The sequence below is a fragment of the Squalius cephalus genome (genome assembly GCF_949319135.1).
Source record: "Squalius cephalus genome assembly, chromosome: 11".
Classification (NCBI taxonomy): Eukaryota; Metazoa; Chordata; class Actinopteri; order Cypriniformes; family Leuciscidae; genus Squalius; species Squalius cephalus.
The window spans coordinates 34765202-34780539 of record NC_137132.1 but is presented as its reverse complement, the minus strand read 5'-3'; the positions used below and the strand labels follow the sequence as shown (position 1 = coordinate 34780539).

General features: G+C 39.4%; 5 protein-coding genes across 5 annotated transcripts; all 5 read right to left on the bottom strand.

The window, feature by feature from the left end:
- Nucleotides 1–1038: 1038 nt before the first annotated feature.
- LOC307166881 (claudin-4-like) lies at nt 1039–2434 on the bottom strand. The gene has a single exon (XM_079885624.1). The coding sequence runs from the start codon at nt 2362–2364 to the stop codon at nt 1732–1734; it is 633 nt and encodes a 210-aa protein (XP_079741750.1). The 5' UTR covers nt 2365–2434; the 3' UTR covers nt 1039–1731.
- Nucleotides 2435–5688: 3254 nt separating this feature from the next.
- On the bottom strand, nt 5689–9605 carry cldne (claudin e). Its single transcript, XM_079885626.1, has one exon. It carries the CDS (start codon nt 7671–7673, stop codon nt 7044–7046), a length of 630 nt encoding a protein of 209 aa, XP_079741752.1. The 5' UTR covers nt 7674–9605; the 3' UTR covers nt 5689–7043.
- Nucleotides 7138–9557, bottom strand: cldnf (claudin f; the record flags this gene model as incomplete). Its single annotated transcript, XM_079885616.1, has 1 exon — nt 7138–9557. One exon carries the CDS (start codon nt 9555–9557, stop codon nt 8814–8816), a length of 744 nt encoding a protein of 247 aa, XP_079741742.1. The 3' UTR covers nt 7138–8813.
- A 1063-nt stretch (nt 9606–10668) lies between the features above and the next one.
- On the bottom strand, nt 10669–11655 carry LOC307166884 (claudin-4-like). Its single transcript, XM_079885627.1, has one exon. The coding sequence runs from the start codon at nt 11592–11594 to the stop codon at nt 10965–10967; it is 630 nt and encodes a 209-aa protein (XP_079741753.1). The 5' UTR covers nt 11595–11655; the 3' UTR covers nt 10669–10964.
- Nucleotides 11656–14028: 2373 nt separating this feature from the next.
- cldna (claudin a) lies at nt 14029–14888 on the bottom strand. Its single transcript, XM_079885628.1, has one exon. It carries the CDS (start codon nt 14824–14826, stop codon nt 14206–14208), a length of 621 nt encoding a protein of 206 aa, XP_079741754.1. The 5' UTR covers nt 14827–14888; the 3' UTR covers nt 14029–14205.
- Nucleotides 14889–15338: the final 450 nt, after the last annotated feature.

Sequence of the window (15338 nt, the reverse complement as noted above, 5' to 3'; positions counted from 1 at the left end):
GAACATGCCTGTGTCATTGGGTATCTGCGAACAAAGGATTGTAGAAATCCCTGATGGTGTTAACTGACCAAGACTTACTTGTGACTCAACCAAGTCATTCAACCAACTCAAAACATACATTTTCTTGTAGCCTAATAGTTTAAATTGTATGTGTCGCCCCACAACCTACACGTCCCAGCATAAATGCAAGCAACACAAGTTCCCAAGCAGCCTGCAAGTCCAAGAGTGAATTCATTGCATTTGTCCTGCACTTTGTATCACACAGTTCATCCACAAGCCCTCCCAGATGGTCAGAGTCACAATATTGGCTCCAATTACTGCTGTCCCCTTCCATATATAAGGGCACAAATCATAATAGCTCCCCAGACACCAATAATGGCTAGGGACATGGCTAGGATAAGTCAAAACATAGACACCATTTTTATTTATTTATTCTGTTTGTTTGGCTTTGTTTTCTTGGAAGTGTTTGCTCCTCTTTTAATTGTAGAAATGACCAACCTGTTTTAAGTTTTTCTCAGAAGGGAGCGGTCCAAGTCAGATGGACCTGAAAGCTGGTTAAACCTGACCAGATTCCACAGCAGGGAATGTGGATACAGCTAGTTTCAACGAGGAACTATCGGTTGATGACTTTGTTCAAATATAAACGAACCAAGTCATCAACCGAAAAACCTTTGGATATCAACCACAAGCCATTTTAGGGATTTATTGATCTAGTGCTTTTACACTCATTTTATTTATTTAAAATGTGTTTTTAGCTTACTGGCTAATATTCATTAATATGATCAAAATGATCATATTATCACATATTATAATGATCACATTAACGTTATTGTTATAAAATAATAGTGTTTCAAAACACAATTCTAATAAATGCACTGTTCCAACAGTTTATTCAGACTTGCTGATTTGCTGGTGCAAATGCCTGATGCACAACAAAGTGATAGACTATCATATAATATCTGTTCACCCAATAAAAATAGATTTTTCATTGAGTTCATGTTATGTAAGAAACAAATGAAGCAGAAACAGACTGAACATGCCTGATAGTTGTTTATTGTTTTCTTTTATAGTAAAATGTTTTGTTACAGCAAAATTGCACAAACTGTTTTACAGGAGATCTTTGCCAACATCTCTGAGTTTTTCATCAGTTTAGTCACCATGTCAGAGGCCAGCATGATCTGATCTGTAATGTTTTCTTTGATGTGAGAATATTCATTATTGTCAAACTATTATTATGAAATGGTCAATGCAATAAGTTGTTTTACAGAACCGTTTATTTTAATAACAAAATAATAAGACACATTTAATGATCATTGTGGGAAAAAAAGCTAATGTAACCCAAAAAATTAAACTTGATAAGAAGATTAATGCACATTTTTATAAAACCATAGACATTGTTTTTTAACAGTTAGATATATTTAATTTTCTGATTAATACAACTATTCTTATTGTCATATTAAACATAAATAGCAAGAATGGCTTGTTTATGAAAAACAGATTGTTTCTTCCCTGAGTTGGATTCCTCTCATACATTATACATGCACAATTTCCTCTTTCAGTAATCTGTATAACCACAGCACAAAACCTCAGTATATAAACTATATGTCATATCAGACACTGTTCTTCTGCTGTTTCTCCTTGGAAAAAATATCCACAGCTGGGAATAAAGAGGTTTTACGGGAAAAAAAGAGAGTCTTTGCCAGTAAAAAGTCTTTGTGTGCTTGATCTCTTTCAGACGTAGGCTTTGCTGGTGCCAACGGACCGTGGCTGAGAGTACTTGACGCCGTAGTTGTCGTCCTCCTTAGGTGGGCAGGAGCTACACAGTATACCTCCTCCCAGGATCAGCAGTGCAGCTGCACCCCATCCAATATAGATAGAAGGTCCCATCTCCCTTCTTTGGGCATCTGTGAGCAAGGGGTTGTAGAAATCCCTGATGATGGTGTTAGCTGACCAACAGACGGGGACCAGAACCAGCACTCCAGCGATGATGAAGATTACACCACTAGCAATAGCCACTTTCACCTTTGTTCTTTCATCCTCGATAAAGCTGGTACATTTTCCACCAACAATTCCCAGGATGATCCCAAAGATGCACACAATGATGGCGACAATCACAAGTGCCCGAGCAGCCTGCAAGTCCTGAGGTAAGGCCAAGAGGGAGTCGTAGATCTTGCACTGCATTTGTCCTGTGCTTTGTACCACACAGTTCATCCACAAGCCTTCCCAGAAAACCTGTGCAGTCACAATATTGGCTCCAATGAATGCTGTCACCTTCCACATAGGAAGGGCACAAATCACAATAGCTCCGATGAAACCAATCATGCCTAGGCAAATGCCCAGGCTTTGTCGACACATAGACACCATTTTTCTCTTGTTTGCTTGGCTTTGTTGGCTTGAAAGTGTTTGCTCTTCTCTTAATCCAAGAAATTGCTTATGTTCCTAACCTTCAGAATGTTCCAACCTTTAATATTTTCTCCAAAGGGAGGAGTCCAAGTTGAATGGACCTAAAACCAGGTTAAACCTGACTAGATTCCACAGCAGGAAATGTGGGACACAGTTCATTTCTATGAGACACGCATCAATGAGGATAACCCAACAAGCACATATATCAACCATAAGCCTTTATAGTGATTTAGTGATCTAGTGCTTTTACACTCATTTTATTTAATAAACAAATTGTGAATTTGTAAATTTAATAAACAAGATTTAGCTTCATGGCTAATATTATAAAATTATTTATATCCATCAGTATGTGCTCTTTCTCCACTGAGCAGTATAATTTTAGTTTTAGGCAGTCAGTTCAATCTCACAAAAACAAAAACCAGCGAGGGGCCTGACCTCTCTCGTCCTTCACTGTCGTCGCTCCTCCTTTTATGCTCCCGTAGCTCCTCCGTGAGAGATACAAGACCAGTGCGTTACGTAGGTATCGCTCATTATCAATCACGCCACCGGCCTCACGCTGTTCTCTCACGGCCCTCGGCCTCACGGCCCTCGGCCAGCGTGATGCTTTCCTGCTGTGGAATCACATACACCCATCGCCCCATGCAGGCTGGGGGGGTACTCCCGGGACTGTGCTCTACCCCCCACCCCCACCTCCTTCGGGGGGACCAGGCACGGCGGCCGCATCACCTGGGGGTATGGATAGACGAGGCGAGAGAAAAGGATATGGAAGCATGAGGAGCGAGAGAGGGGAGAGAGGGGAGAGAGGAAAGAAGAAAAAAAAACCTTGGTCCGGTTCCCAAAACGCACTGCCCTCTGGTCCTCCACCAGCTGGGTGATCTTCTCTGCGGTGCCTGGCGGTGGTGCTGGATAACCCTCGGGGGATGGCTCGACACTCCTCCGCCGCCTGGTGGACGGCGACGGCTCCTCCGGGTTCGGGCATTCGGCAGGAGTCACCCGTTCCCTGCTTCTCCACATCATGCTTTCAAGATATCAAAAATCCTATTCCAATTTAGAGTCTTCAATGTCTTGGTATGATTTTACCTTTGTTTGATGGCAGTCACAAGAATCCCCCAGGAGGAGTATTTAAAACGCCACAGTATGCCATTAAAAAAAAAAAATGGCTGACTTCCTGTTTGGCGGAGCTAATATCTGTGGTGTGAAAGTTGTGCGGCTTGATGAGATCTATATATGTGCAAAGCTTGGTGACCGTAGCTTACCATAGCTGGTATTTGCTACAGAGTTCCCTGAACATGCCCATTTCTAGGTGGCACTATAGAGCACCCTCTACATGTCCATTAATGAACCTTTGCTAAGCCGTAATAGGAGATGACTTTGACGAGTGTGCAAAAGATCATGAAAATTAAAGCACAACAATTAGGCCTACCCTAAAAAGAAATTACTAAACATAAAAAGGAGACAAATTTTTCATGTGTTGCCATGGCAACAGTATTTAAGAGATCAAAAATCCCTTAAGAATTTGAAATCTATACTTTTTTGCCATTATTATACAAACATCTGAAGAAATTTAGTGAAAGAGGAAAAAGGGAAATTGAAAGAAATTGTTACAAATGTCCTACTTCCCTCTGCCAGTTGTAATGTTGAGGACAATAACCCCTTTCACACAGCAATCCTGGTAAATTACCGTTAAATTACCAGAATGACTTTACCGGTAAATACACAAATATGCTGCTCATGCAAGCAATGGTGTTCTGGCTTTTTACTGGTAAGAGGCCATTCACACATAAGCTCCAAAATACTTGTAAATTCTGTGATGTCAGTCATCGGAAGTGATCTTTAAACATCACGCCATTGTCTTCATCCGCCCGCATGAGGAGAAGTGCTTTAGTTTCACTATCTGTTCAATTTGACAACATTTTTTGACGTCTCAGTGAAAGGCATAAGGGGATGATCAAACAGGGCGCATTTTTGCTTTTAAAAACATGAGACGTGCATAATAGTATCCAACTGATATCTGATCCAATTTCTGATCCAATCTCTGATCCAATCTGACTTCTGACCTATAATGCTGCCTGAATCATAGTCATACACTGTTCGTTCGTTGGCCAGAGGAGAACTGAGCGACTGAATGAGTCTGGTTTCTCCCAAGGTTTTTTCTCCATTCTGTCACTGATGGAGTTTTGGTTCCTTGCCACTGTCGCCTTTGGCTTTTGGCTTGCTTAGTTGGGGACACTTAATATTCAACAATATTATTGATCTGCCTGCATTGACACCGTTATATGAGAACTGAACTGAGTTGGACGATGACATCATTGTTTTCTCCAGAGCGGCTATATATAAATTAACTAAATTAATAACTTTTTTACAACAGAAATGAACCATCACTAAAGCTGGACTGTGAAACTTCTTTCTTCTAAATCTGCTGTACAGCAGAAACAAATTTTGTTGCATTATTTTCCTGTTATCACTGTAAAGATGCTTTGAAACAATCTGTATTGTCAAAAGCACTATATAAATAAAGGTGACAAAGGTGACAATTGGCCCAAAGCAGACTTCTTAAATCAGCGCATTCTGACCTCATACGTGATCATACTGGAAATCTTCATTCCGCGTTCACACAGTGCACATTACCTGTAATTTACTGGTATTGTTACAACTTCCCTTACTGCTAAATTGCTGTAACCAATTTACCGGCATTTTTGAAAAGGTCCAGTTCACACATGATCTCTTACTGGTAATTAACCAGTAAAGACTGTTTGTGTAGTCGGCGCCGATAGCCTTGTGGGCAAGTGCGCCGACATATAGCGCCGTTATGCTTCGGGTGACCAGAGTTCGAGTCCTGGCTCGTGAACCTTTCCCGATTCCATACCCCCTCTCTCTCTCCCACCTCACTTCCTGTCTAGCTACTATCCTATCCAAGTAAAAGGCAAAAACGCCAGACATAAATCAATTTTTTTTTAAAAAGACTGTTTGTGTGAAAGGGGCTAATTTCCCTACCAACATTCGTGAATATCAGACAAAATCTGTGGCAACCACAGCGATAAATAAATTTGGAAATGTTATGGGGCACTATGGAGTCCACTGGCTACACCCAAAACAAATGACCAAATAACTGCTAAAATGTTCTACAAGTTTAGTTTTTTGTTTAGTTTAGTACTAATAACTTGCATATTCCAAAGGGACCAAAATGCAATTTCGAACTAGGGGGCGCTGTGGAGCCAATGAGGCATGGGTCTCCTGAATTGCAGTATCAAAGCAAAAGATGTACTGAGACAAATGTATCTGTTAACTGTTATGATATTTTATGGTAAGACCATCAAAACAGTGTGGGAAAATGTAAAATCCCACATTCCATCCAAGATGGCTGACTTCCTGTTGGGCGGAGTCAGATAAAACCAAGTGAACATTGTCCTATATGATGTCATCAATGACCATACCAAATTTCGTGCACATTGGAGAAACTTCATCCTGACGACAGCGTGCACTCGACCATGGCAAAGTCCAAGCATTACATAACTTTTAAATTTTTCACAGGTCTGATGTGTCTGCAAAGTTTCATGCATGGCAAAGGCCTCAAAAAAAAATTATAATAATAGTGAAAAAATATGCCAAAAACTATAGGGCTTTAGTGCCTCTGGGTCAGGCCTCTATGCCCTTCACCTTCTGTGCTCAGGCCCTAATCATGTTAAAGTGTTAACATAGCTCTATTATTGCCATAAAATAATAATGTTTCAAAACACAATTCTAATAAATGCACTGTTCCAACAGCTTATTAAGACCGCTTGCTGATTTGCTGGTGCAAATGCCTGGTGCACAACAAAGTGATAGAATATCATTATATCTATTCACCCAATAAAAATAGATTTTTCATTGAGTTCATGTTATGTAAGAAACAATACATTTTGCTTCATCTCTTCCAATGAAGTAGAAAAAGACTGAACATGTTGTTTATTGTTTTCTTTCACAGCAAAATTATGATTTTTTTTTACAGCAAAATTGCTCAAACTGTTTAACAGGAGATTGTTGCCAATATCTCTGTTGAGTTTTTCAGCAGTTTTATCTGAGGCATGATCTAATCTGTAATGTTTCGTGAGAATATATTGTCAAAGTATTATTATGAAATAATGTCAATACAGTATCAATAAGTTGTTTTACAGAACCATTTATTTTAATAACAAAATAATAAGACAAATTTAATGATCAAGACATCTTTGTGCAAAAAAAAGCAAATTTATGTAACTAAAAAAAAAACTTAGAAGCTTAGATAAGAAGGTTAACACATTTTATAAAACCATATACATTGTATTTTATTAACAGTTTGATATCTTTAATTTTCTGATTACTAAATCTATTACTATTGTCATATTAAACATAAATTGCAAGAATGGCTTGTTTATGAAAAACAGATCGTTTCTTCCCTGAGTTGGATTCCTCTCATCACATTATACATGCACAATTTCCTCTTTCAGTAATCTGTATAACCACAGCACAAAACCTCAGTATATAAACTGATATGTCATATCAGACACTTTTCTTCTGCTGTTTCTCCTTGGGAAAAAAAAAAATCCACAGCTGGGAATAAAGAGGTTTTACGGGGAAAAGGAGTCTTTGCAAGTAAAAAGTCTTTGTGTGCTTGATCTCTTTCAGACGTAGGCTTTGCTGGTGGCAACGGACCGTGCCTGAGAGTACTTGACACCATAGTTGTCCTCCTTAGGTGGGCAGGAGCTACACAGTATACCTCCTCCCAGGATCAGCAGTGCAGCTGCACCCCATCCAATATAGATAGAAGCTCCCATCTCCCTTCTTTGGGCATCTGTGAGAATGGGGTTGTAGAAATCCCTGATGATGGTGTTAGCTGACCAACAGACGGGGACCAGAACCAGCACTCCAGCGATGATGAAGATTACACCACTAGCAATAGCCACTTTCACCTTTGCGCTTTCATCCTCGATAAAGCTGGTACATTTTCCCCCAACAATTCCCAGGATGATCCCAAAGAGGCACACAATGATGGCGATGACCACAAGTGCCCGAGCAGCCTGCAAGTCCTGAGGTAAGGCCAAGAGGGAGTCGTAGATCTTGCACTGCATTTGTCCTGTGCTTTGTACCACACAGTTCATCCACAAGCCTTCCCAGATGGTCTGTGCAGTCACAATATTGGCTCCAATGAATGCTGTCACCTTCCACATAGGAAGGGCACAAATCACAATAGCTCCGATGAAACCAATAATCGCTAGGGACATGCCCAGGATCTGTCGACACATAGACACCATTTTTTCTCGTTTGCTTGGCTTCGTTGGCTTGAAAGTGTTCGCTCCTCTCTTTATCGTAGAAATGACTTCTGTTCCTCCCTTCAGAGTTTTAAGATTTTCTCAGATGAAGGGAGGAGTTTAAGTTGGATGGACCTGAAACCAGGTTAAGGTAAATTTTCAAGCCTGACCAGATTCCTCAGAAGGGAATGCTGATACTGTGGCTAGTTTCGATGAGATGCCCATCAGCAAGGAACTGAACAATGGCCATGTCATGAATACAAATGAGCCAAGTCATCAACCGAAAGGATTGGGTAGGTATTATTGGTATTAACCAAGTCTTGTTGAGACTAAAAACAAAAAAAGTGTTTTGATGACCGGATGAAATAAAGGCTTTTTGACATTATATTTTGCCTAGCTTTCTTTCTCTCTACTGTTAAAAACTAAACCAATGCTACACTGTCCATATGCGTTTATTTCCTGTTTCGTGGCAGAATCCCTGGTACTTTCCAAATAGAATTCACAATACAATTACATCAACGCTTTTCCAAAAATTTGGAATTTTAATCATATTTTCTCATTTTTATCTGGTTGGCAATGAGCGAAAAAGGTTTATTGCTCAAGTTTCAATTAATCAACTAACAAAGGATACATGTAGAAATGACAATATAAAATCATTTGTAGTATTTCAGAAATACATTTATTGACAAGATCATTTATAAAAATCCAAAGCTATATTCATTGTAAAAATATTCCCTGGTGGAGACGCAATCAGATTTATAGATTCTTAAAAATAAAACATTTAAATAAAAAACATCAGAAAATACTTGATTTACAGAAAGTGTACAGCACAACAGTACTGACAAATTGTATCTACTGTGTTGAAACATACATGTATTCATATGCCAATTAGCATTACAAAATCTCTACCTCTAGAACAACTGGAATGAGTGGAGAAAGTGGACAAACAAGTTTTTCCAAATCATCATTCACAGGCTAGCAAAGAAGCCTTGCAAACAAGCCTTGTGACATTGCAAACAAGTCGCTAATTAGATTTGTTGTTGGATATATACATTTTATTCAATCAAACACTGTACAAGTTGCATTCAAAAATGTTGAGGAGCACAGTTTTAGAAGGTGACAGTCAAAGAAATGTTCCATTAGCTAAAGATATTGTCCCGGAACAGTTGTGTAACCTGGGGCTGGATAAGGTTTGTTAGGAACATAACTTCCAGTATATGCTACACTAGGTGCATATGTGTTGGCAGGCATGTAAGCTCCAGGAGGCCCATACATAGGTCCTTGGTAGGGGTACATGCCTGGGTAATTTGGATACATATCTTCTCTCGGTGGACAGGAAGTACACAGAATGATCCCTCCAAACAGAAGACATGCTGAGGCGCCCCAGCCAATGTATATGGATGCCCCAAGCTCCCTCTTTTGTGTCGCGATTGTGAGAATATTCTGGAAATCTGAGATGGTGACAGCTGCCGACCAGCAGACCGGTATAAGACAGGCGACTCCAGCTACAATGCAGAGGATGCCACCCAGAATCAGCACTTTAGCCATGGAGGACTCCTTCTTCAGACAGCTACTGCACTGGCCACCCACAAACGTCAGTATCATTCCAATGGCGCCGATCACTATTGCGATGATGATCAGCGCACGTGCCACTTGCAAGTCCTGGGTCAGACTCATTATTGAGTCTTGGATTTTACACTGCATCTGTCCAGTGCTCTGCATTACACAGTTCATCCACAAGCCATCCCAGATAATCTGGGCTGTGGTAATGTTGGCACCAATGTACGAAGTGACACGCCACAATGGGATGCCACAACAGACACATATACCAACAAAACCAATGAAGCACAGGGTCTGGCCAGACACTTCTTTAGCAATCCTTCCCATTGTGTTGTCACAATCAAAAGCAGCTGTTGGTCTGGTCGTAATCCATGAGCGTCTGAGAAACAAGCAGGAAGTGATGGCCTGTTTGACACAGATCCTCATTTGGGAGGAGTCTTGCAGAGCTGTTTGTTTTAATCCTGCTGAACAAGATTCCAAAGCAAGATTCTTAAAATATGCAGCCATTCCGTGAAGACGCATTCAGATCTGCTTTTGGTACAGTAGATGCTTTCAAAACCATATCAGTCTTGTCTCTCTTGTGTCAAAGATAAGTCAAAGATTTGAAGATTCTCTCAGATGAGTGGAAATTAATTACAAATGAACAAATAGTGTTTAACACAAGATTTGAAATTAAATTTATATTTGAAAGAGGTGAAATGCTGTAAAAACTGTATATTATTACAGTATTACATTCAGTAGCATAAATGAACTACTTTTTAAAAAAGTCTTGAGCTAAAGCAGTGTTTTACAGACAAGGTAACCGCTAGTTTTTGGAATGTTTACACTTTATTTTGGGTTATAAAGTTATAGCACAAGACTTATTTTAAGTGCCTTCTAAAGGATCTTAACAGAGTGTCTATAATTTGGACTAATGGCCTAACTCATACCAAGCCTTGACTTTCCATCACTGAAATTAGAATCTCACTAATAATATGCAGTTACAACTGTTTCAAAGAGCAATGACACTCCAACGAATGTGAAACATGAAAATATTGTAAATTAAAGAGTCCATTGCATACATCCATATGCTAGTTACACAGAGCCAAGAGAGAAATATTCTGACATTTTGATGATTAGGCTTCAGAATTTGCCATCAGATTGAAACTTATTTATTTTTTTAGAGAAAACATTGTGAAAGTATATTGGACGTGTGCTGTTGCCCAAGAGTTTTTAAACTTGTATGAACTAGTGATATATGCTTTAATTAATACCATCACAGTCTGAAGACTTGGGATACAATGTTATTTATTGATGCTAGTACATTATGACAAAAATACATAATACACATGACAAATTACAGAACAATACAAAAGGTATTATTGTAAGCATTTTAAATAAATCTATATATATTCCCATCCATAAAAGCTGTAATACATCCATTTAAGCATTTGGCCAACACTTTTATACAAAGGGACTTGCATTGCATTTAAAGTATATATTTTAGCAAAGCCATGATGTTTCTTGCGCTTTGCTCTGCTGTTTCTGCTTCTGGAATACCAACATATAAAATAACATCATTTTACAGAATTATCTCTTTTCAGAAGATATTCATTGCTAGGAAGATAGAAAATGTTACTCTATTAAATGTAAAAAAATGTCTCAAGTAATTCTACAGATGAATTGTTGACATACAGTAATTAGATCTGCAGTTACTAGAGTGCATTTTAAGGCCAGTCATATGGGTTCTGCATCTCAGACAAATTCTCTTGTTGAACTGGACCTCACAGCGGAGAACTTGGGGTTGTAGATGCGTTCTTGCTTTGGCGGGCAGCTCCAACAAAGTATTCCTCCTCCAAGTAAGAGCAAACCAGCAGATCCCCAGCCGATATACAGAGCTGCACCCAACTCTCTCCGCTGGGCCTCCACCATCAACGGATTATAGAAGTTCTGTATGATCGTATTTGCTGACCATGAAACTGGGATCAGACAAAGAAGTCCAGAGACAATGAAGAAAATCCCTGCAATGATGCACGCCTTTGCTTTAGACCCTGGGTCCTCAATACAGTTGGTGCACTTCCCACCAGCCATAGAAATGATGATTCCAAAGAGTCCGGTCAAAATGGAGATGATGATCATGGCCCGGCCGGCTTGAAGGTCAGAACTGAGTGCCAGCATGGAGTCATAGATTTTACACTGCATTTGTCCAGTGCTCTGCACCACACAGTTCATCCACATGCCCTCCCAGATGATCTGTGCTGTAACAATGTTGGCTCCAATAAATGCAGACACCCTCCACTGGGGCAAAGCACACACGATAATGACCCCCAACCAACCCAGCATGGCTGTGACCATGCCCATAATCTGAAGTCCTTGGGAGACCATGTTTTTAAATCACAGGCCTGCCTTTACAGTATTAAAGTAGCCAAAAGTGTGCAAACCAGACATGTTTGCTCTTTATAGGAAAAGTGTGAAAAGGCGGAGTTTGGTTGTCCTGAGTTGATGATTTCTAGAGAGCCCCTATGATTTCTCATTTGGCTGCTTACACTATAAACACGAAACAAGAAGAACTGACAAAGCACAGCAACACTTTGAGGTCCTTCAAGGTCAGTTAAAAAATAACTTTTCAAAATGACCTTGCACTGACATAAAAGCTACTGTGAAAAGATATGGCCTTTAGATGGGGGGTTATGATTAGAAATATTTCATGTTTTCTTCACCATTTTTATGACATAGGTAGATGATACAACAAACAAAAAACAAAAATGCATGCTAATCATAAATTCCCTTACCCTAACCCTAAACCTAACCATGACTGTAACAGGGAAAAAACCTTTTTAAAATGATTTATGTACATGATAATAACTACACTCTAAAAATGCAGGATTGTTTCAACCCATGCGTGGCAAGCAGGGCGGGCCGGTGACGTGATGATTACTGATGAGCACCACCTGCGTGATGCACCGGTCATGGAGGAGCTTCGGAAGCATAAAAGGAGGAGCGACGACAGTGAAGGACGAGAGAGGACCAGGCCTGGACTTTACATTGTGTTTTGTTTATTTTATTATGTTTGTGGGGCAGTCGTCCGTGAGGGGCTGCCGCCTTTACTTTCATTTTGTGTTTATTTATTTTATGATTATTAAAGTTTATTAAACGTTCACTGGTTCCTGCCTCCTTCTTCCCATAACAACTAATCTTCGTTAAACCATGTTTGGGCCAAATATGGACAAACCCAACCATTGGGTTTAAAAATTTTATAAAAAAATGTAAATGGTTGGGTTTGTCTATATTTGACCCAAACATGGGTTGAAACAACCCAGCATTTTTTAGAGTGTGGATATCCCACCGAGGATGCCATAACTATTTGGATATGTTGAAACAATTTTTTCCTGGTTAGACACAGGAGACTGGGGTTAATTGCAACAACCTTTACTACATTTACTTCTCAGGGTAGGTTTATTTTTGAAAGTCAGTTTTCTGTGTAGGCATTCAATAGCTACAAAACGCTATTATAACATTTCCATTTTTCCATTTTGTTAATTTCCAGACAAAATGATACCATTCTTAAAACTTCTGGAACTTCATTACAGTAAAAACACTTCTATAAGCTGAAACTTATACATCATAAATTTGGATATTTAATCAGACATTATACATCTATTATTTGTCACACAGTTTTTTAAAATTGCTTAGACACTAAAAGTCTCCTAAATTACAAGCACATTATGTGCTTTACACTCAGGTTGCAATTGTAAAACAAACTTTTTGCAAAACTCTAAACACAGTTCTCTACGTTAGACACTTCATTCAAAACTAACATCTCTTTTGTTTCATTTGGGAAACAATGCAATTTAAATTGTACAATCATTTCCCAATTACCTACACCCAATTATCATGTGTGAAAACACTTATACATAAATTGTTCACTTATAAATCAAAACTCAGTGTTTTGAGAAGGAAAGAAAATATTTACCCCCTTGCATTTCTGTTTAGAGTGTAAATATATATGTATATGTACAGTATGTCACGTTTTGGGTTTTGTTTCTTGTTCTTGTCATTGTCATGTTTCTGTGTCTTGTCATGTGATTCCTTGTTTGTCATGTGATCCTGCCATGTGTCTTGTCATTTGTTTAAAAAAAAATATTTTTTTTTTGCATAATATCCTGTTATCTTTGTAAAGCTGCTTTGAAACAATCTGTATTGTAAAAAGCGCTATATAAATAAATGGGACTTGACTTGACTATATAGTGTATTCGTGCATTTGCATGTATGTGTTAGTGCTATGACAAACTCCTGTACACTCCACTTCACACTAAAAAGGCAAAAGACACAATATAGTGGTGTTTTATGTTTTAATATTTTACTTCCTATAGCTTAAATATTACCCAATTATGTATCAGATAATTTATTGAGAACAGAAGCGTCTTTCTAAACAAATAGTAAACATTTAAACGGGTTTGCTGGATTCAGATTTTTATTATTTATAAATAATTGACATATATGCAAAAATCCACTTTTAACTGTGTGTAATGAGGCACACGACACATTTGAGTGTTTGTAAAGAATTTATTTGTTGCAATGCACATACTTGAAATGTTTTCTAGCTCAAATCTGTCACAATTTTAAAACACAATATGAATAAATTTACATTTTATATAAATCCTTAACAGTCTAAGCACATCCTCAGAGTGTGAAGCCAGTCAGCAAAGTTAAGAAGAGATATTTACAGTTCCCGCACCATTTTCTTTGGCAGTAGAGTTCTGTTCAGCACCGTGACACATTCACACTGATACATTCTTAGTATTTCACCATTCCTGTCATATCTTGGAGAGCTGAGGGCTAATTCAACCATTTGGTCAGTGATAGAGCGTTCGCATGCATGGTCAATTGTAACACCACAGGTCAAAAGCTGGTACAATGTTGGTACAACCAAGGTACAATGTTCACAAATTGTGCAGTTTGAATGTCACTATTAGCAGGGCTCTTTGGCTCCTCTTCACACATACCCTTTGGTTCCTCCAGGCCGAGCAGTGTACTTCGTGGTGTACTGTTCCCGGGGAGGGCAATTTGCACAAAGCAGTGAGCCACCAATGATCAGCAGTGCCGAAGCAGCCCACCCAATAAACAACGAAGCTCCCAACTCTTTCTTTTGTGCACTGATGGTTAAAGGGTTGTAGAAGTCCCTTACAATTGTGTTGGCGGTCCAGCAGACTGGAATCAAACACAGAATTCCAGAGACGATGAAGATGGCTCCTGAAATAATGCCAACTTTGGCCTTGGCTGTCTCATCTTCAATGCAGTTGGTGCATTTCCCTCCAGCAGCCGCTAGCAGGATCCCAACAACGCCCACCAGGATGGAGATAATACACAAGGCACGGGCCGCCTGCAGGTCTGAGCTGAGAGCCAGCATTGAGTCGTAGACTTTACACTGCATCTGTCCAGTGCTCTGCACCACACAGCTCATCCAGATTCCTTCCCAGGTAATCTGCGCTGTGACGATATTCTGTCCGATGAAAGCCGTGACGAGCCACATAGGGAGAATGCAAACCACAATTACCCCTATCCAGCCAATGACAGCCAGGGCAATGCCCAGCATCTGTAACCCTGCTGATACCATGCTAGATGCTTCTTTGCTTGTGCGTTGAAGTCAAAGAGAGTGAAAGAAAAAGTTTGGTTCAGTCTGTAGAGCCAGTTTAGTGAATATGGGAATAAAGCGGGCTCTTTTATGTGTGGGGAACAAGGAGGGGCAGCAGAGAATCACTCACAGGCACATCGTCACCATGATTCGCCCCCTGGCCTGTGCTGTCATCGATCAAGCAAATCTTAGGGGCGAGTCTTAACTCATGCTCGCATTAGGGTGAATTTCTTTAGGGCATTTTATGAATCATTAGTTATTCATAGTTTTTGTGGAAAATAACATGATTCAACAATTGGAGTAATCCATAAATGAAGATTAAAGAAGCAAGGCAGACACAAAAATATAATACACCCAAGGCCCGTGAAGGGTTTTGAAAGATTAAGTAACACAATTAACATACGTTTAAACACTTAAAAGTGCATGAATTGTACAAAATATTGATTTAGCCTCTGAAACACACACCCAAAAGACTCTTCATTCTTTTGTCTTCA